Source organism: Setaria viridis, chromosome 7 (assembly GCF_005286985.2).
Source record: "Setaria viridis chromosome 7, Setaria_viridis_v4.0, whole genome shotgun sequence".
In the NCBI taxonomy this organism is placed as follows: domain Eukaryota; kingdom Viridiplantae; phylum Streptophyta; class Magnoliopsida; order Poales; family Poaceae; genus Setaria; species Setaria viridis.
The window spans coordinates 31556071-31583057 of record NC_048269.2 but is presented as its reverse complement, the minus strand read 5'-3'; the positions used below and the strand labels follow the sequence as shown (position 1 = coordinate 31583057).

The window sequence follows — 26987 nt, the reverse complement described above, 5'->3', positions numbered from 1 at the left end:
AGATAATTGAGAGGCCATGCATGGATTTGCACCCTAAGACATTGTCCTTGACTCTCTTGCTTGACCAACAATAATTACTGGCTCAAACCTAGTTTAATCATCTCTGATAGCCATGAGAAAATTAAAAGGATTAAATCTTGTTTACCCGGTCCAAGGTACCTGGATGGTGCTACCAACAATAATTCCTCCATTGCCATGTTCATCCCTTCAAAAGAAGGGGATCGGTGTCTGTTTGCCAAACTTCCTGCCCAGAATGAGGTGCTCAGTAAAGGCAAGGGCATCAGGGCCACTGGCTAGCAAGCTACTAGCCCTTGCTGGGGGCACCATCCCTGCTGCTGCAGCACATTGCCATGGATAGCCATTGATGCAGAGGCTTGCCTTGCCCCATGAGGGGCACCAGGTAGTTGAAGCACTCACAGCAGGGAAGAAGACACTGCAGTTATTGCACTTGCAGGACCACCTCAGCTCATCAAGTGCTGACGAAAAAAATGGTATCTAGCATGTAAAATAAACAGAATCAAGGTTGTTTGGTTCCACGGACTAAAGTTTAGATCATGTCACATCGAATGTTTAGATACTAATTAGAAGTATTAAACATAGATTAATTACAAAACCAATTGCACATATGGAGGCTAATTCGCGAGACGAATCTATTAAGCCTAATTAATTCATGATTAGCACATATTTACTATAGCATCACATTATCAAATTATGAACTAATTAGGCTTAATAGATTCATATCGCGAATTAGCCTCATCTGTGCAATTGATTTTATAATTAGCTCATGTTTAGTCCTCCTAATTAGTATCTAAACATTCGATGTGACAGGAACTAAACTCTAGTCCGTGGAACCAAACACCTAAACTCTAGTCCGTGGAACCAAAAAGAGGACATTCCATGGGACACATCTCAGCAAAATTTTCACTACTCTCGGTCGATCAAACAAGACTGCGAAAGCAAAGCAAATCCACAATTAAACCCAAAATTTGCAAGTCAAGAAGTTACATGGGCATATCCTTTTCAACTGTCAGTTTGTTGTAGCTTAAATTTTTTCTCATCTAAGACCTTGACTTCTTCTTCCTGGATTTGTTGCTAGCCTTTGACTGATCAGTGTTTGCTGCTGGAGTCTTCGATGAACCGGTAGTTTGGCTTCCTTTCGAGGAACCACCACCACTGGTAGCAGCTATCTCTCTAGTAACAGCTCCTTGAGCACCTCTGACCTGAGCCCTCTTATCCTTCCTCTTTGGACGGTAACTGGATCGCTCTCTCCTAGGCAGCCATCTCTCAGGATCCGGTGGCGGCCCTGGGTTTGCCGGATCAAAGCCTTTCGGGTACTTAGGCTTCCGCTTCCTCTTCTTTGCCTTTTGCTTCTTCACTTCCTCAGGAACATCTACCTTCATGTCTTGGGGACCTTCGACATGCCTGGCACCAGATGTCTTCTCCAAGGCCTCAACATTAACTCCTTTGAGGCCTGGCAATGGCTTCAGCTTCTTCTCGTATTGTTCAGCCTTCTCCAGGTTAGTGCGTGCTGAAGTCACTACTAACCCAGCCAAAGCTTCAATGCTGCCATGGCTCTTCACAAGCTCCTCGTACAACAGACAAGCCTCTTCATCACGTCCATGACTGAGCTTAAACGCAGCAGCCTCCCGCGTGAACACATCTAATTTATTATCCCCGGTCATGGAATTCTTCCACCACTGGATAGCAGAATCAAGTACTGAAGCTGCAGCATTGGAGTCACCTAGGCGCTCTTTAAGAGCCACCAGTGTAGCAACTGTTGCAGGCATGTGATGGATTTCAGGTATTTTGGACAGTGAGTCAGCAGCAAGCTGAAAATGGTTGGCATTAGCAGCAATTTGAGCGAGTGCAAGGAGGACCCCTGTAGAATTCTCAGGATGCTTCTCAGCGTACTGGCTAAGAACTTCTTCAGCTTTCTGAACCTTTTTTTCTTTCACATGAACAGCAGCTTGAAGTAAAACTGTGAATACACTATCTCGAAACATACCAAGCAGTCCACTGACCAACTCATGTGCCTAAAAAAAAAAGATTAAGAACAGAAATGAGAGACTCACCATAGAAAGTGCCCAACAAATAAATGAAAGGGATACTGATAATTCTCCAATCAGGTGATTACATAGATGCATGAACATTTTTGCATGCAAGGGTCATTTTACAATCAAACAATTGATAATGGTCATTTTACTTATGAACTGAATTGACAATACTGTAGTTCAATTATACTAATGAAAGCAAAAAAGCTATAGTCTGTGAAATTGAACAGTTGTAGGGATATCCCTGCTAAAGTGTCAGGAAAAAGGTTCAGGATGCACATGCAACAGGCAGTTTAGTAACAGACCTTCCACACTAGTTTACAATCCAATAATCATTCCTCGTTTCTCAAGAAAGAAAGAAAAAACTACTTTTTATGACTCATCAGTTATGTCACTGCTAGGGTTAGAATTATAACTCGCCAGAAATTCTAACGGAAAAAGATTAGAAATCTCACAAGTATGAGAAAATATAAATTCATATAACTGAATGATCTCACTACACCCCTCAATAAAAACAAAACAAATAGGTAATTGCTTCACAAAAGGGAAGCGGGAGATGAGTCAACTTTGCAAAAACAAACCTGGTCAGTTTTATTTGCATGGAGGAGTAAAAGAACACGGGCAGAATACATAGCTTCTTTTTGCCTTGGGGATAACTTGAAGTCAAGGTTTTCAATGAGTTGCAACTGGTTTGGAGCAGTAGATTTTTCAATAAGTCGATCAAGCTTCCTCAAGCTATCTGCAGCATCTTTTGTACCTTTTAGTGAAATAAGGTTTGTTGTTGCCACAGCAAGTGATGATGAATCAGCTGACTTCCTGTTTACCATATTAACATAAGTTTGCATAGCTTCTTGAGATTGTCCTTGTAGCTGAAAATATGGTGAAGACAAGTTAATAGAATAATGGTTGGACTTTATGTAAGAAAACTTCTCCAGATTTAGTTACCTGCTGCACATACGCAAGCTGAGCAGATACAGGAGCTAATTCATATTCAATCTCATCTTCACCATAGTCTTCCACCATCAGCTCTTCTTTCCCAATTCTGCAGTACCAAAAAGAAGGATATTATAATCCAGTTTACTGTTTACGCTTAAAGATTGAACAATTATGATATAGATCTTGCATAATTTCATGAGTTGAGAGGCATCTCCATAAAAAGAATATCTGTGGATCACAAAGGAACATTTTAGCCTTTCCTTGCAAGACATGAGAGCCTAATTCCACTATGCAAATAAATGGTAAGTATTAAACTAGTTAACCATTGAAAAAAAAACAGTTTTCTTAAATTATCAACCTGACTATTAAAATGTTGTGGTAATGGATGGATTGGTTCAGTAAACTGAAGGAACATGTTCACTTTAGCAATCGCTGCACCAGGAAATTCACCTTTTAGACAAGTCCAACTGCTCCTTAGCTTCTGAATACTTCTTGTTTTCTATCAAGGAGCAAGCAGAATTGTATGCGAGCTCAAAGCTACGAGCATCCCTGAGTGCTCTCGTGGTAAGATCAACCTTTTGCGCCTTCATAGCCGCCTGCACCTCAGAAGCCCTTCCAGCAGCAACCAGAGCAGCAATGATATTTATCTTCATATCCATAGAGTCAATCTTAAATTTTTGAAGCTTCTCATAGCTATTTATGCAATCATTCATTCTTCCTAGTCGGTACAAAATCTGGGATTCCAGCTGGAGAACAGCTGCAGTTTCTTCTTGACCTCTTAAAAGATCCAGAGCTTCTTGCAGTTTATTTTGCCTGTAGTAGCAGTAGGCCTGGATAATCATAATAATAATAGTGCTTAGTTTGATCACACAGATTGTTCTTTTAGTAACAAAATAATGGTACCCTAGCATCAAATTCGGCCAAAAATTAGTGCACAATTCTCCAATGTGACATTTTAATTCAAATTACTAATTAGAAAAACAAAAAGCACAGAAGTAAGAAACTTCAACAAAAAAGATTTGACCAGCACTCAGCAGAGAATTGAGTCTAGCCTTACTTCAACTTCAGCATACAATCTATTACTGAAATGCAACAGGATCCAGACGTAAGAATTCAAAAGGTAAGATAGAATATGGAGTTAAATGTGTGGAATTAAAAGAGTTGGCGTTGTCAAGATGTTTAAACTAGATGGACTGATCTTATATGAACAACAGTTATACTGGGGAATTTACTGAAAAAATACCAAATGCGATCTGTTGTTTTGACCTGCATAACTATTTGAATTACTTGATACTTAAATCAAAGCATTACAACATAAAACAGAAGTTTCTTCTTCATCAGTAACTGAGCATATGATTTTGCCTTCCTTCCCACCCCTCGACGTAGTTCTTCCAACATATGAATCATAAGTTTTGGCAGAGCATGGGATCCTAGCATGCGATCAACAATTGCTCTGAATCGCACGACCTCAATAGCAAAATTCACTATGCAAAGTGGCCAGCATCAGCAGTTTGCAATATAATCAAACCTAAACTACATTGGGAGAAGCTCATCAAGCAAACACTTCCATTTCAATCACACAAATCAACAAAGATCTGACCACTCCTGTATCCTAACCAGAGCCTAGTGAGCCGAGCAGGATGAAACAAGCCAGCAGACAGATCCATCGGGCGACCAAGAGTAAAAGGGGAGCACAACTGGCATCACCTTGTAGTAGCTGAGGTCGATGGGGAGGCGCTCGGCGGAGCGCATCGCGGCGAGCGCCTTGTCGATCTCGTCGGCCTTGATGTGTGCCACCACCTTGCATCGCACAGCGTCGTCGTCCCCCGGCGCCGCCTTGAGAACTGCGGAACCAGTCGGGGGTCAGATTCGAACGGGGGTTAGGGCACGAGGCTCCGAGACGCGCCGGGGGAGGGGTGCTTGACCTTGGTCGGCAACATTGACGGCCTGGGTGAACTCGTCGGCCTGGATGTGGCGGTGGAGCGAGGTGAAGAGGTCCTCGACGGAGACAGGCTCCGCGGCTGCGGCCGCCGCCGCCGCCGCCGCCGCCGCCGCCTTCGACTTGGGCGGCATCTCCGGAGGACTGTGCCCCTGCGCGGCGGACGGCGAAGGCCGGGTCGTCGTGCGGCGCCTCGTCGGCCGGTGCGATGGCCGATGGGGATTGGCTGCTCTGTGGATCTGCGAGAGTCCTGGAGAAGGGGAGTGAGTGGGCGACTGGCTGCGAGGGCTTGTTCGTTTGGGCCGGAGTTGGCCGGGATTGTGGCCCGACCCAAGACTTGAGAGTTCGTTTGGGCCGGAGTTGGCCGGGATTGTGGCCCGACCCAAGACTTGAGAACGGATGCATAACATTTACAAGAGTCCAATCAAGTGGAGCCTGTTTTTCTACCAATTTATCTGATATTATACTGATATATACTCTTCGATTCAAATGAAAGTTATAGTCTCGTACGGAGTAGAACACTAGAGCTAGAGCCTTCCTGCTCTAATCAACAGCATATAGAGTACTTCACCAATGTCGTTGAGTTGTTCATCGCAATTTGCAATCGTGTTTATCCAAATAAACTAGTTGGAGGATGGACCAGACCGGACATGCATGCAGATCAACGGTTGCCTTGCTGAATGTTAGGTGAAACCGCGCGCACGCGTTCCGAGGCGCGGTTAGTCTGGTGCGTTGTTTAGGGCAGTCGAATCCATTGTTTCTATAAGCGTTATTTAGGTTAGCGAGGAAGCACAGACCACCTCACGGCTGCAAGCCGAGGGGCGGCGGCGCGCGGTGGAGCGTCCACCAGGGGTGCGGCGGCGAGGAAGGGGCAGGCGGCCATGGCTTCGATGGTGGGGTCGCAAAAAGGTCTGACGAAGAAACGCGAAATCACCGGCGTCTTGGTGCGTTGGTCGTCGAGTCGACTTTTTCTCACGTGAGAAACGACGTCTTGTGTTTTTTCTCTCACACCTCGCTAACTCTCTCATGCCACATCAGATTTTTTTTTTTACATGGCATTCCATTAAATACTACAGAAACAGGCAGGAGGGTTGGAACTGTGTATGTAACAATGGCGGACAAGCGTGTGGTCAAAGAACAAGGCAAAGACGTTGTCGGCACGATGTGCGGGTCAAACAAGGATCGGTGTGCAAGCGATGCGTCTCCTTGCAAGCCACGCACTTCACTTGCACAGTTGCACTGTCACTGCGAAGTGCGAACGCCACCCTCCCTTGCTCGTTATGTCTTGGTTTCATTGCGTTTTTTTTTCTAAAAGGTTGAGAAGAACATTCATGTACAGTTACCTAAAGTAACAGCATTCACATCTATGCAATTTTGATCAATAGATTTGGAACTTTGGATGAGTTGACCTTGACCTTTCAAAGGCAACACATAGGTTCTCTTCAAGGATTGGTTCAGACTGCATACTGCATAAAAGTAATTAGCGTAACGTTATAAAGGAATCTGATGCATTAATGACCAATGTGCCTAGTGCATGCTAGGGTAATGTTGGTAGGTCATCATACATAGTGACTCTGATCACTGATCGATTCTCTTTAGGGTGGTCGCCTGGTAGACTTTCTTTCCTAGCTAAGATATTGCGTGTTATCAGGAAGAAAAACAGCATGTGATCGAGTTGATATGCTCAATATATGTCTATTCTAATAGTAATGGAGTTGGGCATTGGAAATGGCGGCTTCAAGTTCATAATTTGGTGGCAGGCTATAGATAAGCATATCACTGACATGCTGAGCCTATATTTAAAAAGATTGCTCAAGGTTCAGGTGACATATATTATTTTCTTCTAGATGGGATCTTGGATGTGCAGAGGCATGCCAATATGCCATCTACAGCTAATGCCAAGGAAACAAGGAAAACAGAATAAAAACACATGTAGACCTAGTTATGAAGAACAAGAGTTGCTTCTCCTTCTATAGTATATCTTAAACACCCTAAAGATGCGCCCGATGTTGGGCAGAGTATTTAGGGCCTTGTTCCTAGGAAAATAATTAACAACGCCTCTAGTAATATACTCCTACATGGCAAACCTTTACTGTTTTCTACGCACTTTCCCTAACAAAGCTATATTATCTCCGTTTCGAACATAAGTTATCAAATTTTCGAAACTTTGGCTTATATTCCACATCAAAAGACGATACATAATATATATTTACCGCAAGTAATAGTCAATTTGATGCATATGACCATACCATAATGTGCTCAACATGCAGATTGAGAAGGAGGTTGAACACCCTAATAAGAGACAAACTATAAAGGGATTTCTGTTGAAATTTCAGAAGTACAATTAAGTATTATGTATTTCTTAAGCGAAGTGCACAAAGGTATTTTTGAAGAAATGCATACAAAGAACCTTCAATATATGCCAAACTATGTGTGGACGATAGGCTTGGCAATTAAAAGAAAATTAAAAGGGACCCCTGCGTCGCCCTCCCCCCGGTGACACGGGTGGCGCCCTCGCCGCCGCCGCCAACCCCCCCCCCCCCCCCCCCCCGCTCTCGTGCCCTCCTCGTCGTCGTTGGAGGGGGTCACCGGAAGCCCTGTGGCTCTCGAGGACGGCGGCAGCGGGGCAATCCGGCTGGAGTGGGTCTTGTGCGCTGATGCGAGGACGACGCAAGGTGACCGTGGCGCGCCGACGCGGCGGATCCGGTCCTACCGAGGGTGGATCCGGCTTTCCTGCCCCTGGATCCGCCACCCACGACCCTCTCCGGCAAAGTGACGGGTGGCACAGAGCGAGGTTGTGCGACGGCGGTGACGGGTCGGGTAGAGGCCGGCGAGCGCGAGGGCGTCACCAGGAGCGGAAGCGAGGCCGCGTGCGGTGGTGGCGGACGACGCGGGTGATGAGCCAGCGCGCGGTGGTGGTCGGCCCCCTATCTGGTTCAGCGACGGGCGGCGCGGCGCCGCCGTGGTGGTGGGGGTCACGACACCTCATGCTGGGAGAGACAGGGGGCTGCACCGTGTCAGTGGTGGGGGCTCAGCGGCGCCGCGTTGCCGATGGACCAAGCAGCAAGCTCGGGATGGAGCCTGCGCCGTCCCAGAGGTCGATGCGCTTGGAGGCGGCCGGTGGGCCCCTGGCGGTGGCGAGCAGCATGTCGTGTGTGGCGGGGTGCAGGAGGAGCGGGCATCGCTAAGGCACCTAGCGGTGGGCGTGCACGATGCTCCTCGTCGGCGATGCTGGTATGCAGTTTTGCAGCGCTGCCATGGTGGTAGGGTCGGAGGGTGCGAGGCACGCTCATGGCACCATGGTGTTGATACGTGATGTGCCGGGCCATCCTTCTAGTGCAGACATCGCAGAGGCAACGGGGAGCGCGAAGTTGCCGCAAGTAATGCTTGGCGGCAAGGACGCCGGGAGGCGCGTCGCTGCTGGGAGGAGCACGCATTCGAGAGGAGCGAGCAGTCGAGAGGAGCACGGCCGGGGAGCGCGTGGTGGCGGGGAGGAGTGCGGCGGCCAGGAGGTGCACGACAAGCGGCCGCGCGGCGTCGGCAAGGAGGTGCAGGCGGTGGAGGGCGCTGCGCGTGGGCAGCGATGGAGGACGGGGACAGAAACGGAGGTGGAGGTACGACGGCATGGCGAGTGGAGGCACGGCAGCGGCGCGCGCCTCGGCTGGGTTGCCATAGTAGTGGACCGGGAGTGCCGAACCAAGTACGTGCAGTGAGGGGTTGTATTGTTCCGGGCGAAAGCCCTCACTGCCTTCGTGTTGGTGGACATGACGGCGGCGTCCTAAGACGTCATCTTCCCCGTTGGGGGCGTCATGTTAGAGCTACGACCCTGTTGCACGGGGTTCTCTGGGTGAAAACCTTATCCAAATCCTGGACGAGCGATGACGGCGCCATTGGTGCCGTGCCCTCCTTGGAGGCGTTGTCTCTAGAGACCCAACTTGGTTCGTGGCACTACTAAGCCATTGTCACGGGAGGTCATAGCCGAGGGCGGCAATTCCGCCACGTGGTGAGCTGAATGGGTGTTGCCGAGCCCATGTGCAGGTATTCGAAGTTATGGTGGCGGCCAAGGGTTGTTGCATGGTTGTCGGATTTGGCTGCTTGCAGCGGACTGCGGCGGCTGACATTGCCGGCAGCAATCAGTGCGGTGTGGGACTGCGTCGGAGGACGGCGCTTGCAGCAACGACAGCGTGGGACGACTAGGCTTGCAGCGGATCACGATGGGTTGCTCAGCCTAGCTAGGCTATCCGGTGCGATACATCGTCGGAAGATGGCGCAAGTGACTTCTCTGGCTTGCTGACATGGCGGAGAAGGCTATGTACGAGGGTGAAGCAACGATGCGAGGTCGACACACTGCGGCGGCTTGGCTGAGCAATGGAGATCTTGGGGAGCGGGGCAATATCACTTTATACTTTGACAGTGACAAAAGAAACGGATCCGTGACGTGGAGTACTGCAGCAGGAGTGGCGAGGCCCCCGCGCGCGGTGTATCTTCGAGGCGACAAGAGAGAGGCGGAGTCCAACAGCGGATGTGGCGAGGCCCCCATGCATTGCGTCATCATGGCGGCGACTGCGAGGCAGCCTGCGAGAGGTCCAGATTCGGTGCTATCACCCTATCAGGTGGAGAGTGATGTTACAGCGGCACTACGGCGGAAGGTCCAACATAGCGGTGGCCTTTTCGGTGCGGTGTTGTCTGCTTGTTGGTTCAACGTTGACGCTAGGGTTTCGCTGTAAGGTTTCGGCGACTTCTTGACCGTGTGTACGGTGGTACGGGCTGCGGTAAGGCTTCATTTCTGTCGCCGAGGTGTTATGATGAGTGGAGTTTGGCGATGGTTGATGTCCCAATTCAACCGGCCGATGTGTTGTAGAGTTGAGTTGCGTGTGAGGGCGTGGTGCGGCATGCGTTGAGGACCCAATCCAACCTGCCGGTACCTGCGTCTTTTTTTTCTTTTTCTTATTTTCATCTAGTCTGGACTTCATCTTCTTTATTAATATAATCGGCGGCTCTTCTGCCTCGTTCGGTTAAAAAAAATGAGTGGACGATAGAACAAGTATTAAGTATTATTAGTCTACTATAGTAAAATATATACAAACCTGTGGGACGGCAGCTCTTCTGGCTCGTTCGGTTCAAAAAAAAATGTGTGTACGATAGAACAAGTATTAAGTATTATTAGACTACTATAGTAAATTATATACAAACCTGTGGTGCATAAGTAGTGGACGCTGTTAACTATTCAAGTTTCCAACGCATTATAATAAAATAGTTTAATTTGTAGTTTTTGCACCTAACTTTGGCTCCCATCAAACTTGATTTTCCATATTATCCTTATCCACTTCGTCAGGGTGATCACCTCTAACCTTGTCTACCTTATTTCCAAATCCCATTTTGATAATTTAAATAAAGTAGGCCAGTTTGTTGTTGATCTCTTATATAAACTTCCATGAAAAGACAGATGAAAAAAAACTAAAATCAAGTTTGCCAATCTAATTAAAGTCTAGCAAATCATGTATTCTAATAACGTTCCATCTATCCTTCACTAATTCCTATCTTGATGATATGGAATGTTTCTTTGTTAATAGAACTTTGCAACATGGTTTGTGAAATGTTGCTTGGTAGTGCTAAAACATGTGTTGGTGGTTTTAGGATAAAACTAGATCGATCAAGAAAACAAGCAAACACTAAGATCAAGGCTCGAAAGAAAAAAAAAACAATCGCCCTAAGATAGTTGATAAATATCAAGATTCCATCCTTCCATACGCATACATCTACAGTGTAGCCGCATGATAAACTATACACCGGAAGTCAACACAGCTCAGGCTAGCTTCCAAATGGCGCAAGAACACCTACATATCTTGCAGTACAATCCCTTGACAACACCGACGCATTTACTAGTTTCCCCCTTAAGCCTCTCTGTGTGTGTCACACACACTCTCAACTCTCAAGCGGCCGGCACAAACACAGAAAACCTAGAAGCCACCTTTTCCAAAGCACCCCAGTTCCATCCCTGTCTCCCCTAGCTTCTTCATGTCCACTGCAAGGTAGAGTATTATGATCCATCCAAGAAACACCAACTTTTTGCACAAAAATGTATATCTACTCCATCCAGGAAAAAAAAACTATGCATCGACCTAGATGATTATCACATCTCATCATCATATTCATTTAAATTTCCAAGAGCATGCAAGGATCAAGTAGTGTTTGTTCACATATAGAAGTATTTCAGCGTCACAATCAAGTTATTTTGTTATCCTAATATCTAACCCCTATTCTCACTTATGATCTCATGCTGTGTTCAGCGAATGGCCAGACCATGAGCTAGGGAAGAAGATCAAGAGGGAGTCAGCGCTTGCGGCGGCGGACCGGATGATGACGGCGGCGCGGAGGAGCTGCAGCCTGCCGGCGGGGGCGGGGGCTGTTGCCGGCGCCGGTCCAGGGTCGGCGCTGAACACGATCACGCCGTGCGCGGCGTGCAAGCTGCTACGGCGACGGTGCGCCCAGGAGTGCCCCTTCTCGCCCTACTTCTCGCCGCTGGAGCCGCACAAGTTCGCCGCCGTGCACAAGGTCTTCGGCGCCAGCAACGTCTCCAAGATGCTCCTGGTAAGGTCTTCCACGAAATCCATGGCCTGCCGACCTTTTGGTTGAACCCAATTTGGGAACTGAATTTTGGAGTTAATATGATTATGAACTGATTTAGAAGCTTAATTATTTCATGAGATTGGATCTATATCTAACCCTGAGGAGTCAAGAGACCATTTTTTTTGTAGATTGAGTAGTTCTCGCCAATTACAAATTTGAAATCTTGAGTCTTTAAATCAGACTTCTTCTCGCTCAGAACCTTAAATTCTCTTGACCTATCCCTTTGGAACTTGAGCTGGATCACAAGAAGTTTGTTTTCTTTTTCCCTCCTCCTTTATCCTCGACTCCTTGTATTTTACGTCAACGGTCCATGTACACGATTTTGAAATTTCAAAGATAAGTTTGGAGTACGTACTGATTTTGAACATTTTCCCATTGTGTTGTTATGTTTTTATGCTAGCTCAAAACAGGAATGTTGAAGACAAAAGATTTTCCATTTGCCACGATTATGCTGAGATTACAACACTCCTATGCAACACATCCTGAAAATGTCTTCATCTGCTACACAGGAGGTGCACGAGAGCCAACGCGCCGACGCGGCGAACAGCCTGGTGTACGAGGCGAACCTGCGGCTCCGGGACCCCGTGTACGGCTGCATGGGCGCCATCCTCACCCTGCAGCAGCAGGTGCAAGCACTGGAGGCCGAGCTCGCCACCGTCAGGGCCGAGATCGTCAGGCACAGGTACCGCCCCGCCACCGCGTCGGCGGCGGTGGCCACCGTGCTCCCCTCGTCGCACGCCTCCCAGCTCCTTGCGGCCTCGGCAGCCAGCCGGGGGATGCACGCCGGCAGCAGGTCGGTGCGGACAAGAACGGCAACTTTGGCGGCGGCGGCCTCGTCGTCGTCGTCATCGGCGGTGTACGCCGCCGCGTCCAGCTCCACGGACTACAGCTCCATCACGAATGAGAATGTTCCTTATTTTGGTTGAGGTAGCGGAGGTTAATACGGAATACTGGCTGTGCTTCTTCGATGTATTTTTGCCTCTTATTTGTCTTTAGACCTTGTGAAAATATTGCAATAAAAGGCTCTTCTGGCATAGTAAATGCTTTCGTTGAAGTTAATACACATACACTCTAAAAGTTCCTTTCTTTTTTAAAAAAAAAGGTCAAGCTCACCTCATTCGCAAGTATGTTCAATTTAGCAAACCATCCAGAAGTGTTGGGAATCGGAGGGAGCGCACGTGCATCTCATACCCTCACTACTCCATAGTACGTGGTGTGTTTGACTGCATTTGGATCTCTGCATGGAACAGACACTTCACATGCTTGACTGTGCACATTTCATTTTCATATTCTCCCATTTATGTGGCACAGGAGACAACTGAGATTGTTTAACAAAACCTTGCATCTTCCCATACATCACAAAGTTCATTTGAATTGCTCATATGTGGCATCACATACACAGGTATGAGTGCACCGAAAATTACATCAGAAAATGAATGCTATCCGCTAGTAGTACTAGTATATCAGGACTATGGAATCATGAATGGTTAGTGTTAAGCAGTATGTACTTCCAGTCCAAATCACCAGGCAAAATACTTCCTTCTAACAATCAGTGCCCCTAGAACTGGTGAATCCTTATGACATCACCAATAGTTCCAATAATATAATCTAGTCTAGATCAGCTGCGGATGCTTCTTTGGAGCAATGTATATATCTACAATGAAGCCCCATATCGCTCATTTTTCTAATGAGTTTGGTTTATCAACTCTAGAAGGGCTCAGGCGTTCAGAGTTTGTCAATGTGCAGAGAGCTTTCCATACTGGAACCAACATTTTGACAGGAGGACGACATTTCTGCATGATCAAGCTTGCTATCAGAATGCTGAATTTGTTTTCAGAGAACTAATATGTAAGAACAAGTGAAGTTTTTACCTGGAAAACTAGCAGGAGTTCCTCTTCATCACGCAAAAGCAATGCCAAGCTCCAGTAACAGGTCACCGGTGTCACACACTCATTTATCAGTGGCTTCAGAATCTTGCCAATAGGCACAAAACGACGATCAACTCTTCCACTAAGAATGACAGTTTTAAATTCTTAATATGAATGAATCAACAAATGGAACCAAAGCTTCAAGCAGCCTATATTTTCTAAGCTAGAAGAAATAGACAAATAGTCATAAAACAAGTACATAGTAGAGAAAATATAATTCTCTACTTATATGCTGTATGCCTGTATATTAGTTTCGTCCTAAACTCATAATTATCAATACAGTACTCCAATCTTGTTAAAGCTACAGCGAAAATCTAGAAATTGTCAGACAGACCCCAACCCATACTTCAGAAATTATTTAACTAAATAAATTGATCTTTAGCACCAGTCATACACAGAATCCAATTTATGCATCCCAATGCTCGTAAGAGTTCCGTTTTGCTCATAATCATAAGCTCAAACATCCAGTATTGATATAGCATGCTCCTAGAGGAAAGTTGAGCCTACAGCTCAATGCATATCATTTATCATGCGCGATCAGTGATCTAGAGCTTCCAGTGTATAAAAGAGAATGAATTGCTGCCATCTCTCTCGACCTCGTTTTGGGAAAAAGTAAAACGAAATTACCCCATTGTAGTTGTTGGGTAGCAGAAAGTGCTTATTCAGCATCAGCAGCTAGCACAGAGCTGCTGATGGACGAGGCCCTTGGTCTGCTAATTGGTTGGGTAGCAGACTAGCAGTGACTTCCAAAAGAGATTTCATTGCAACAGTCGACTTGAATGATTGGTGCTAAATATATTCAACTGAGAAAGTGATCATTCTATTTTGGCTACCTTGTCCAACTCAAGTATAATAACATGCCATTATCCCCAATTATCAAGTACAGTGGATAACTGGATGTACACGATAAGATGGAGATTACAACAAATGGTAAGGGAATAAAAAAGATACGATCTATTATTTCAGATCAGGATGATATGTATACCTCCAAAAATGGATCTCTAGCTGAACCCCAAAAGCTGGCATAATCACTACAGACTCTGCACACAAAGAAATGGGGGAAGAAAACAAGAAATACAGTGCTCAATTTCATGCACAATGAATGGATGTCCTACTCGGAGTTTTGAGTATGCAGCAATCTAACAGTCAAATTAACTAAACATATTACTAACAGTATGCAGAAGGGCTATACGAAAAAAACATCTATGATGAAGGATTCACCTTTCTTCACAGGTTTGTATTGCAAACATTTGGCAACAAGAATGGCAAATGTAATATTCCAAACTGATCCAAGGGATAGGCTCTCCTGCAATGTTCAAGCATGTAAATTTCCACTATATATACAGGTCATAAAAACACAAAGTAAAACAAAAGTACAGCATCTTCCATCACATGTGAATTTATAATTTTAAGGACTTCATTAAAAGAACGGGAAACATGACTTGAAGATTCTCATAAGTTTATTTTCGTACCAAGAACTATGTGAAAACGCAAACTGTGTAACTGTTCTGAATAAACATGTGAATTCAGTGGTTCCAGATTTTTCTACAATTCAATGAACTAAACTAGAGGTCAGTAACCAAGGAATTATAACAAGATTGTTCTTGAAATATCTCACAATTTTCCCTATCAACACTTACAAGAGAATTTACCTTTGCCAGCAATGGTTGGCTGACATTCACAAGAAGGAACACAACGCCAATGTACGACAGGACAACCCGCAGGCTGCTCTTCTTAACAAAGATCTCGTGGACGTCAACTCCCATGCTACAATGATGCTTGTAAGTATAGATGCCACAAGGTGCTTCCCATTTTTGTTCTTGATCCATGGTCCCAGTAGATCTAAAAAGCAACTTCTGCATAACAATTAGGCACCAATATAACTAATCAGTGGGGGATTTAAGCCCCTTCGCCGCCCACGGCCACGGCGCTGCCGGGGGCACCAGTGATGAAGTGGCGGCGCAGAGGCAGCAGCAGATAAGTGGAGTAGAGGGGTCAGGATTCGACCTGGCTAGAGGTGACCGCGAGAGAGGCGCCGGAGCCGGACCGTCGGAGGCCGGCCGCCGGGGCAGCGCCGGCGGCGGGGAGGACGACGGGGAGATGGAAGCGACAGGCGAGGTGGGTTGCTTGGGCTTCGACTCGTGGAAATAGGATTTGGTAATTGGGCTGACCAACCATCCGGCCGAGTTCTCTCTTTGGATGGGCCTGAATAAGGGCTTTGTTTGGGTTTTCACTCTTTGCTGCACAGCAGCAGCGGAAGGAAAAAGTCCTTTCAAGGTCCCTCATATGTTGTTGTAGTCTGAGTTTCATCCCCCATATACAAAAACCGGATATCAGTCGTCCCTCAACTTCTAAAACTGTTTGTTTTTATCCCTCAGCTATTTCGAGGGTAGTTTCGCATGACATGGCGTTGGGTCCACTGACTTTCTTCCTCCCCCTCTCTCTTCATCCTCCTCTCTCTTCTCCTCCCTTGAGCGGCCCCCGATGGCTCGAGCACACGATGGTGCCTAGGCACTCCATAGCGGCAGTGCCGCCCAACGCCGAGGCCTCCAACCTCCTTAGCGATGGCGATGGCATGCGAGTGCGAGTGCAAGAGGCACGGGGCGGTAGTGAGCAAGCGGTGAGGTGTTCAGATCCGGCGAGGTGCGCAGAGGTGCGCAGATGCAGCGGCGGCGGCGACGAGCGGCTAGGCATGGGGTAACGGTGGTGTGGGCGAATAGCAATGTCTGGAGCAATGGAGGATGACGAATCTAAGGTGGGGAGGACGGACGATGTTAAATTCGAGGTGGGGATAATGAATCGGAGGCCGGTGTGTAGGCACGTGCTCAAGTGGCACCGGGCATGCCCGCGATGTGCTCTTGCCGGCCGGCGGGAGGAGGTGGTGGTCGTTGTCCGCGTGGCTGGCTAGGGACCCGAGGTTACCCTCCAAGCTAGTGTGATCATGCCGACACCGAGCCTGCGTGAGCGCTGAGATGGCTGGCGGGGTTGTAGGCGACCGTCGGTGACTCGGCGAAGTGGACGGTCGAGGAGGAGACTGCTGGCGTGGGTGGCCCAGCGGAAGGAGGAGGGAGTACACAGGAGGGGAAGGAGAGAGAACACATTACAGGTGGCCCCATCACCACATGTATGACATGTGGGTGGGACCCAGCGATACATCATGTGAAAACCATCCTCAAAACAGCTGAGGGACCCAAAACAAACTTTGAAACTTGAGGGACGATCGATACTCGGTTTTGCATATGAAGGATGAAACTCAGATTACGACAATAGATGAGGGACCTTGAAAGGACTTTTTCCGCAGCGGAAATCCTATCCATCTTCCGGAAGATAGACTAACCATCTATAACTCAGCAGCAGCCCAATAACTGGCCCACGATAGCCCAACAAACTATCTCAACATTTTAGATAAACCATCTCAACATTTTTTACGTAAAAAAGTTGATGGATGTTAAACATATGTTGAGCAAAAAAATGTTGGTAAGTATAAAAAAAGTTAGTGCATGTAAAAAATTTTGAGCAGAATGTAAAAAAGTTAGAGAAAAATGTTGATAGATATAAAAAAAATGTTGATCAATGTCAAGAAATGTTGGTAATAGATTTTTTTAAAAAAATGTTGATGAATGTCAACAAATGTTAAAAAAAATATTGTACATGGACTTATATGGCTTTAACCATGAATTGGTTATCTACCTCCCGGAAGATATACAGAGCTCCCAACAGCAGGGTTTAACTTTTTTTTCTTTCCTGTAAGAAAAGAAATCCTTAAAAAAGATATCACAAAGAAGATTATTTTTTTAGTGAGAGAAGCTTCTGTCTCGAGTATAAAGGACAAAATAATCACTATTCTCATTTATTTTACAATACATGTCTTACAGGTTCTTTATTTTTATTTTTAAATAAGTGTCACTGAGTTTGCTTTGCTTTGTTCTTTGGCTGAGGTTTTACTAAGAGCATCTCCATCAGTTTCCCTTTTTCTGATCCAACTATCATATTAGGAGCGTTGATAAGAAAATAATGCTTCATCAGCCTCACTTTATATTTCCCTTTTCCTAATAATTAGCAGGACAACCAAATAATTCACCCCAACTCTCCCTAAATAAAGGAGGACTTGTGGCTCTCCTAATATAGTAGTTGAATTGGAATTAGATTATTAGGAGACTGCAAAATCAACTCTCCCAATAACAGTGAAAGTGATATTAGGATATCCCTATTAACTAATTACTGGGAAACATTTAGCAGGTGACCGCTGGAGATGCTCTTATATGAATAGAGATTTATGCGCCCAAATAAATACTGAATAAAAGTTCTATATAGAGTGAATAACCTGCGTTTCAAGGGAAAGAAAAACCTGATCCAAAAAAAAAACCGAAGAAAAACCTAAAAAGAGAAGAACCCATGTGGCCGGGTAAGATAGAAGGATGCTATCAGAACTACTCCCTCCATTCCAAATTATAAGCTGTTTTAGTTTTTTTAATTCATAGATATTATTATGCATCTAGATATAGTGTATATCTAGGTACATAATAATATCTATAAACCTAGAAAAATCAAAACGATCTACAATTTGGAACGGAGGGAGTATATATTTACATAAAACACGTAAGATAAGGAAACGTATAATGCACTCAAATGAAGAACTACAACGATTCATGTTTCTAGAAATAAAATGAGAACCAAGCAACAAAAACAGTGTAATATTTCGTCTAGTTTCGGCAAAATTGAGTATCACAAATGAATTAATTAGCCTAAAACTTGTTCCTCTAAAAGCTAACTTAAAGGCGCATGTGGAGGGCAGTTCAGGAAAAAACGGAAATTCTACACCCCTTTCTCATGGGAAAAAAAGGTGCCACTACAAACAAAACCATTATACTCTAACCACCACCCTAACTCCCAATTATGAGCAATAAATGAACAAAAAAACATCCTAGTCTGCAGACCACTAATGTTCTACTTCTACACCCTACTACTACTCAATCTCTTGCAGGCCCTCAATCATTGACTAATACTGAAACCCCAAGCATCATTAGCTGTCTTTTGGAGGTAAACAAACGCGAACAAATCAAGCCGGCAATGCTAGTAATAAGATAGGGCATGGGAATCCGTGCGTGATTTGGTGCGCGCGCAGCTTAATTCGTGCAGCAGCATGTGTGCGTGCGCATTTGTTTTCTCAGCTCGATGATGGGTGGCTTCTGACTGTGGTGCCTGATCCAAGAGCTCCACGCAAGTTTATTCAGTTCAGAGTTTGCATGAGCTGTAAGCACACTGCTGAGTATGTGTTACCATCTTCCATGCAAACGGTGCATGTTTCTTGTTGCCGATGACCAAACTCAAAGCTGTCAACATGCAGATTGTAGACAGATGTAATCATGGAAGCAAGCAACCTTCCTTCTGAAAATTGTGCAGGTTCTCTGAATTTTCTACTGAGAGTTTACTGGTAGTGCTAATATGTCTCAAAATTCAGAAAGGCCAACAGCACCGCGATAGTTACAGCTTTGGAAGTATATTTGAATTTAGTAGCTCGTTGTGTGATGAGGAATGAAATATTTTTGTTGAACAGTCAGCTCCAAGTTGAGATCAGAACTATACATAATTTAAGCAGCTGAAGCTTTTCAGATCTTTGCTACAGAGTATAGTAAGTGTTTCTGGAGCATGGGTTGTGTGTTCTGTCAGGGCAGGGCAAGGAGGACCTCCAGTTCTCTGTTTCTGCAGCCACAATATCAAGTATTGGTGATTGATGGGAGAAGACCACACTACTATGACCATTGAACTACTGTGGTTGTCTTTTCTGAAGTTTTGTATTGGGCTATTAGCCAATGGCCAAACATTACTATTTATGGTTCTCTTCCTTTTGTTTTCGGAATCAATATCAGAATTCTTTTTGTGTAATGAGCATGATTCTTTTCATTTTCAACGGTATCGAATATATGTTTGCACAAGTCAATATTATGATAATATTAGGAATATTTAGAAGACAATCGATGCACGCCAAATTTCTCAAGCAGATACTAAACCAAGCTTGCCTCTAGAAAAGGAAATCATAATGCTATTAGTGGAGACTCTCAAATCACATATATACAATAATTTCAACTTTTTTTCGAGAGAGAATAACAGTAGGGCTAAGCCTAACTGAACAAATTACAAAATGCACAAACGGTAGCTGATCTTTCTATGTAAAGGGAAAAGATAGTGGCCATCTGTCCATCTCTAGTGCTCAAAATTGATAAATATTTTCTATATAAAGAAAACAATGGTAGGGTCATCAACATTTTCCTATATTCCTCCCAAACTTAAATTGCAATCGTCCTCTTGTTGTGGATGCTTTTTGAACCAGTTAAATGCATTTGTGGGGAGCCTTCATTGAGTAATACTAGTACGGAATTAACAAACTCAAGGAGGAAGGCATCATCTACAAAGATAGAATAAACATAAACTATATACCCTGCTAGCTGGCTTTGCTTGAAAACTTTGCTTGCTAGGCTGTCTTTTTTGTCAACCTCCTTATAAAATCTAACAAAACACCCTCTAATCATTCAGGGTCTAATGATGCATGTCTCCCACTATTGATCAGCAAATGATGTTGAGAAACTAAGGTATGATGGAAAATTAAAAAGAGTGTTGATTAAGACTTCTTTACTACTCCTAACATCCCTATCTTGATATGTGAGAACAAAGCTTCCGTTGATGAATTTAGTGCAGTAAGTCAGTAACCACTGGGATTAGACTTAAACATTCGGGAACCTAAAGTCTCTACAAGCAAACAACTCCAGGCAGACCAACTTGCATTTCGTAATAGTTTTATTTATTTCGAAAGAAAAATATGTGTGTGCCCCTCATCATTTACTCTCTTCCTCAACCACTGCACAAGCCATGAAAGACCCTGAAAAACAGGAAAAAAAATAAAGGAAATTGCAGAACAAGAACAAGGAAGAATTGACAACCCTCCCTCTCCATTTCCATCATATGTAGGAAGGGGAAACATTACATGGATATACAATTACCCAAAAAAAAGTAGAAAAATACTCACTAACCTCACAAAGAGAGCAAACACCATACTGGTGGTGATGGTGTTACATACTTACATCAACCCCCCTTGATTTCAGAAAACCAAAAAAAAAGAAAAAAAATGGATCAACCTCTGCTCAACTGTCCTCAACAATGCACTCGAGGTGTGGCTTCCACACTGCCGTCCGGCCGGCGCTTATGCGCCGCCGGTGTGACGACGACCTCTTCTGCGACAAGGCGTCACCCAAGTCACGGCGGCCATTGCTCTTGGGGTGGCCGCCGGCCTTGCCATGGTAGCTCTCCTTCTTGACCAGCTGGTCGCTGTGCGAGCCGGCGGAGAGGCTCTTGGTGCCCTTCTGCTTCTTCTCCGGCGGCACCGACGACGCCGGGATGAGGAAGTATATCTCGCCGCGCTCCAGCTCGGAGTCCGGGGAGACGATGAGGATCCTCCGCACGACGCCCTGCGAGCACGGCTTGCTCAGCACGTGGTTCGGGTTGGCGGCGAGGATCTCGCCGGCGGCCACCGGCCGGCCGTACTCCTCGACGCGGCCGTTCAGGTGGACGATCCTGATCAGGTCCAGCGCGCCGCAGGGGAGGACGCAGGCGAGGCAGCACCTAAGGCTGTTGCCCATTGCTGTGTGTAGATGATTTGTACCTTTCTCTCTCTAGCTTGAGCTTGAGCTTTGGTGCCACCTCTCTCTCTCTCTAGAGAGAGAGATGAATTTTCTCACTCTAGATATGTCTCTTCGGTCTCCTCAGGGTGCAGGGAGACATTGGTTATATAGTGGCATGGACAGGCATGGCTGCAGCAAGCCCAAGGTAGCGCCATGGGGTTGGTCATGGTCATGGACACTGCATTGCTTGGAGGGCAAAAGAGGCCAAAGCTTAGATAAAACTAATGTGCATAGTTTGGTGTGGAATTTACAAAGAGTTTAGGCTTCTGATCTTAAGGGTTATATCAAGAGTCGGTCTCGTGTGTTTGATAACCTTATCTAGAGTACTCATCTAATGAAGGACAAGGGCACTACAACTACACCCCCATGTTCGCTACTAATATACAAGATTTTTTTTTATGGGGCCAATTTCTTTTATCGTGCTCGCTCTCTCTCTCTCTTGCCTCAATTATTCCCTGCCACACTCATGCACATTCATGGCCACGCTGTTTTGCTGTGCTTTGGTTGTGCACATTGCAATGCAAACATGTGTAGGTAGACCACTCAGTGCAGTTGGATGGGGATGCACCACATGGATTCCAAAAACATAAAAATGTGCAAAGGCTAAATGGTACTCCCTCCATTTCAAATTATAGGTTATTTTAATTTTTTTCTAGATTCATAGATATTTATATGTATCTAGACGTAGACTATATTTTTAGGTGAATACAAACATCTATGAAAAAAAACCAAAACAACCTACAATTTGGGATGGAGGGAGTATTTGTCTATTTGGTATGTCCATCAATCGACTAACTGTTGTCGAAATCACTCAAATTTTCCACACATTAAAAAAGGTGGAGATATTTTTTGGGGAAGGATCAATAAATTTTGCTCTCTTGCACTTCTTTTTTTTTCATATAACACCTTTTTGCCTGCACACACGCCCTGTCCGTTGCAGCGATCAAGGTGTTTGCAAAGTGAAAACTTTGCTTCTTCCAAGTTCCAAATCGGTAGTGATCCACAACAAATGAAAGCTTTGATGTGAAGTTCAAATTTGTTCTCTCTCCCCAGCAGAACTCTTTCAATAATTGGAAGTTGATTGTTATTTGAGACTTGATGTGTGTAATTAATTCAGAAAAGACCATAGATTTGCGGAAAAGGTGATTTGCATGGGTTTTTGTGCTGCCTTGATTGGATGAAAATGAGAATACAACCACCATTGCCCAAAAAGAAGGGCTTCGCACAATGCACCGTACCTCTGTTCTTGCATCTTTTTTTTTAGGAAATTCATCACGCATCTTGATCAGGATAAATAACGTCCTCAAAGTTACAAAATTGCAGAAGACCCCTTTTTTTTCCCATCATGACATGCCAAAGCGAAGTGCTTCTGTTACCTATGGCTAGGCTAGAATCAACATAAAAAGAAGGGTTACATCCTAGAGTACTCCTCGAAACTTGTCCCTCCCAATTCTTGAAAATAGTTATGTTGGTAATGAACACTGCAGTATCCTTGATCACATCTGAAAAATGGAATTCCATTCCTTTTGCTTGAAAAGCATAATCAAAACAATTCTAAACTTCTTCTCACTGGCAAAACTAAATATATTTCGCTAAACTTGCACTGAAATGAAATGTTAATTAGGTCTCTGAACTTTCACATTAATTCTGTGCGTACTCCGTACCAAAGATTGAAATAGACGGCCTGATATATATGATTGTTTCTAAGAACTGCAAGAAATTTGCTATGGACATTTAGAATTATAACTCAATAATAACCAGCGAGGGCCTTCATTGAATTAAACAACTCGTGTCTTTTTCTCTACAAACTAAACAAGTGTTCATTTTTTAAGGATTATACTGAAGGCTTTCCTTGCACCTACGTAGGTGCACTCAACAAACCATTGCCCAGCCATAGAAATGCGGTTTTCATATACTGCAATAATGTCCTCAACTAGAAAATTAATAGAGCCAGATCTGTCCATCATGGCTCATTGATCATAGAAACTATTTCCAGGAAATATTTATATATAACATCATAATAAACATGTTATAATTTCTCCGTAAATAAATAAATAAATAAATAAATCCAACACAAATGGAAGAACAGTACGAGTGACTCAGCATGACCCGTTTCTGACAAAAGCACGCAACTATGGCCACCATGCGTGATGTATAGGAGTACAACCATATATGATACCTCAAGCAACAATTAATCCGCTAGATCTCAATTATTGCCGTAAGCCTTACAAAATTATTGAGCCATATATAAAAAAAATAATTGGTTAATTATTTATCCATTATCTAAATAAATATAAAAAAAATTGGTTAATTGTATATGCATCACCGTGCGCTGTGCTGAGCGTGTGACTGTTGCCAATCTTGCTAAACTAATTGCAGGCCAACAAGTTGTCCTAAGATACGTGTTGCCATTTGCAATTTTGGTCAATGCATTAGCTACCTAGCTGTGCTTAGGTGCCACCACACGTTGACGTACGTGATGCAGCTGGATTGCGTGAAGTGCACGGGCAAATTGATCATTTGCATGGATGTCGATGGATACGTGTGTGTACGTGCGCATGATTATTGTGACTTCAAGTGTGGTTTATGAGCTGTTGTGGTTTTATTTCTTTTTGGAGAAAACATTGATGTTCCCAAATTAGGTTGTGTTGGACTTTGGTTGTTTCTGCTAAGCCCCAAACTCCTAGTTGTCTTGCTCCTGTAATTGCAATGACTAGAGTATTTGGAGTTTTTTTATTAAGTTCTGTTTATATAAGAGGAGGTTATTCCGTGCAGGTTAGTGATTTCAAGAATTTGTTCACTTAAAAGAAGAGTTACCACTGGCACTGAAGGGATCTGCAGTATAACTCAATGGAATTATGAACGGTGCCGTATCAGGAATAAGGTATCCGTCGCCGTGGATTACAAGACCACACAGCTTGTGCGCCATGCAATCAGGATTTGGAGACTGCTGATCACCTTTTTGCCCAATGCGCTTACTCTCAGCAAGTCTGGCAAAACATTACCTCGCTACTGCAATTGCAATACCAGGCACCAGCTCAAGGTATGGGTCTCATGGATTGGTGGATTGAGAAACGACAGAGAATCAACGCTCAACAAAGAAAAGGGTTGGACTCTACCTTCATGCTCGTCTCATCGAAGGTATGGAAAGAACGTAATGAATCGAGTCTTCAGCAGAGGTCCTCCTAAGCAGGCTGCACAACTGGCACAAGACATTCTGGAAGAAGCACTGTTGTGGTCCTGTGCAAGCGCTAAACACCTCTCCATCTTAGGATGGCCGGTACCGGTGGAAGACAGCGAACTAGTTAGTGAGCTAATCGCTTGGGACATTGTTTTTCAGTTGTTGTTTCCTGTATGTAATCGCTAAGAGTGTTGAACCGTGTGCGTGCGCTCGGGAGGTCCGCGTTGTAACTAAAACTTATTTCCTTTCTTAATTCAAAGATACGTGCGTATTCTCGAAAAAAAGAATAAGGTATCACCAAAATATCAGATAAGGAATTAATCCTTGGGTAATGGTAACAAGATCATTCTTCAACACCTAATTGTTAATTTCTAGTTTGCTTAAAACACTTTGGCAACTAGCATGTGTCCAAAATAGCTACGGGACTAAAGCCAGAAATTTGTAACCTTGTCAGGGTTGCAGCTTTACTTTGGTCTATATATACGGGTTTGCTGAAATGGTACAATTTTTGACAGATCAAAATTCAAAACACACCAGTTTTATATGTGCCATTTTCATGGGAACCTACTGGACACTTTTTCGCGGAGACTAATGCTGTGCGGATACTTGTGAGGCATGGTTGGAGATAAGATAATAGACGATGCAATGATTGATAATATGATTGTTGTGTGTCTTGTTCTGTTTCTACGATTTCAGCTCCGCGCCCATGTTTTGTAAACGCCCATTGGCATGATCTAAAAACAATACAATTCTCTGTTACTTGGAAGATCGGCTTATAATTATGATCAGATACAGTATAACATTTTAGCAAAATTTCAGTTGAGCTAGCTCTTGTATTCAGGAGTATTTTAATTAGGGCTGGTACGATTAGCATCAGGGAACGATGATTTGGCACTGTGGCCGCGATCTGCAGAGGAGCTGCTGCACTGACCGAGACAAGATGACATTCAGCACCGAATCCGGGCGTAAGGTCCACACATCCATGTCGTAGGATCGTAACAACAGATCCTCTGCAGCTGCACAGGCTGTTGGTCTCACAAAAATAAAGCTGTAACAGCTAGGTTAATTGTATACAGTCGCCCTAGCTAGCTGCTACCACACCGCTGTGATATGATCGAGCATCCGCCATTAGTTTACTGATTAATCCACCCCTGCAGAATCGCCCTCGTGATATCGATCGATCCGTGCACACGAACCGAGAGATGATTAGCTTAGTAGTTAGGAGCTGCGAAGAAGCCGCGAAGAGTGTCCATTTAAATTTTAAAATTTGTTTCACAAAAAATTGTTATTTTACCTCATAGTATATTCATACGCATTAGCGGTAACATGCACGAAGAAGAAACTTTATGATGGAATTTTAGGTGAGGCGAGGATAGATGAAACTGTCAAACTAAACACCAAAATAATGGTTGAGTTTCTCCTACGGTACAGTCAAAGTCGCGCGCACGTGTGGAACAGGGGAATGCTCGTACCCTCGAGCCCCGGTGCGGAAGGGAGGGCCCCGCCCACGTGCCCGCTCCCATCGCCGTTCGGCGCTCGCACGTGCTCGCCGCACTTGAAGATTCGCGCGCGCATTCCGATGATGAGGACTCGACGTGCGTGTCAGGCACTCAGGCTGCAGTTGAGCCTGCGCTGCACCCTTCTTGTATTGGCTCGTGTAGATTTTTTACAGCACAGTTTCCTACCGAGCACTTGGTTTCGCGAAATGCTCTTTTTCTGGGAAATGATAGAGATTCCTGAGCTTTAAAAAAATTGCAAGGAATGGTTCGAATAGAAAAGAATAAAGAATTTATGGAGCACGCATATACGACAAGGCTGGTCCGGAAGGGGGTGCTCGGATCTGTGGCTAAAGTTTAGCCGGATCACATCGAATATTTGATGCTAATTAGACGTATTAAATATAATCTAATAATAAAAATAATTATATAAATGAGAGTTAATTCTCGCAAGTCTAATTGGTTTATGATTGGCTACATTAAACATGTGCTAATTATAAATTAATTAAATTTAATATATTAGCTCTCACTTATACAATTATATTTATCATTAATCTATATTTAATACTTGTAATTAACATCAAACGGATTCGGGCTAACTTTAGCCAATGTAGCTCAGTCTGCGATGCAGGTGTGCAGACACGCGTTCATCGCAGAGTTACGAGAGATTCCCTTCCCCGTCGCAACGAAGCCGAGATTAGTCGGCCCAATGATGAGCTTGGACGGTTGTGCGAGGTGCACTGTACCGCTGATACCGGATCTGCAGCAAAGCATACGGATCATCAACTAGTATACAGTATTGCCTTCTCCCAGGATCTGGAAGGTAGAGTTTGTTTTTTTGACGCCGTGTGGAAGGTAGAGTTCATTTGCCTTTCTCACTCCGATTATGAGTTCATTTGCCTTTCTCACTCCGATTATGGATAATACCTAAGCCAGTTATTCCATGCGTCTCAGATACGTAGATCTTTATTAGTTCGCTGATACGTAGAGTTTGTTTTATGTAAAGTTTTTCTTTTGTTCATCCTACAAGCGGTCCGTCCGGTTCACCTGCTTGTAAACTCCTTTACTAACAGAAATAGAGCACAATCTCGTGCCTGTTCATCTAAAAAAAACTCATTTGGCTGTTTCTTAGAGCTTCAATACACTAATT

The 26987-nt window shown here is 44.5% G+C and overlaps 4 protein-coding genes across 5 annotated transcripts; 1 reads left to right on the top strand and 3 right to left on the bottom strand.

Moving 5' to 3' along the window:
- Nucleotides 1–949: 949 nt before the first annotated feature.
- On the bottom strand, nucleotides 950–5168 carry LOC117864227 (uncharacterized). The gene is made up of 6 exons (XM_034748257.2): nucleotides 4913–5168; nucleotides 4695–4831; nucleotides 3438–3817; nucleotides 2997–3093; nucleotides 2633–2920; nucleotides 950–2033 (listed from the first exon to the last, which is right to left on the bottom strand). Exons 1-6 carry the CDS (start codon nucleotides 5058–5060, stop codon nucleotides 1059–1061), a joined length of 2025 nt encoding a protein of 674 aa, XP_034604148.1. The 5' UTR covers nucleotides 5061–5168; the 3' UTR covers nucleotides 950–1058.
- Nucleotides 5169–10704: 5536 nt separating this feature from the next.
- On the top strand, nucleotides 10705–12615 carry LOC117865824 (LOB domain-containing protein 15). The gene is made up of 3 exons (XM_034750061.2): nucleotides 10705–10958; nucleotides 11217–11517; nucleotides 12066–12615. The coding sequence occupies exons 1-3, from the start codon at nucleotides 10945–10947 to the stop codon at nucleotides 12480–12482; spliced, it is 732 nt and encodes a 243-aa protein (XP_034605952.1). The 5' UTR covers nucleotides 10705–10944; the 3' UTR covers nucleotides 12483–12615.
- A 293-nt stretch (nucleotides 12616–12908) lies between these two features.
- Nucleotides 12909–15677, bottom strand: LOC117865823 (uncharacterized). 2 transcript variants are annotated; one of them, XM_034750060.2, is made up of 6 exons: nucleotides 15492–15677; nucleotides 15137–15340; nucleotides 14706–14790; nucleotides 14470–14524; nucleotides 13428–13566; nucleotides 12909–13349 (listed from the first exon to the last, which is right to left on the bottom strand). In XM_034750060.2, the coding sequence occupies exons 1-6, from the start codon at nucleotides 15660–15662 to the stop codon at nucleotides 13233–13235; spliced, it is 771 nt and encodes a 256-aa protein (XP_034605951.1). In that variant the 5' UTR covers nucleotides 15663–15677; the 3' UTR covers nucleotides 12909–13232. The 2 variants fall into 2 exon arrangements, with proteins under 2 accessions (XP_034605951.1, XP_072151208.1); XM_072295107.1 differs by having other exon boundaries at nucleotides 15137–15326; nucleotides 15492–15622.
- A 4737-nt stretch (nucleotides 15678–20414) lies between these two features.
- Nucleotides 20415–21485, bottom strand: LOC117864979 (uncharacterized). Its single transcript, XM_034749039.2, has one exon. The coding sequence runs from the start codon at nucleotides 21116–21118 to the stop codon at nucleotides 20624–20626; it is 495 nt and encodes a 164-aa protein (XP_034604930.1). The 5' UTR covers nucleotides 21119–21485; the 3' UTR covers nucleotides 20415–20623.
- Nucleotides 21486–26987: the final 5502 nt, after the last annotated feature.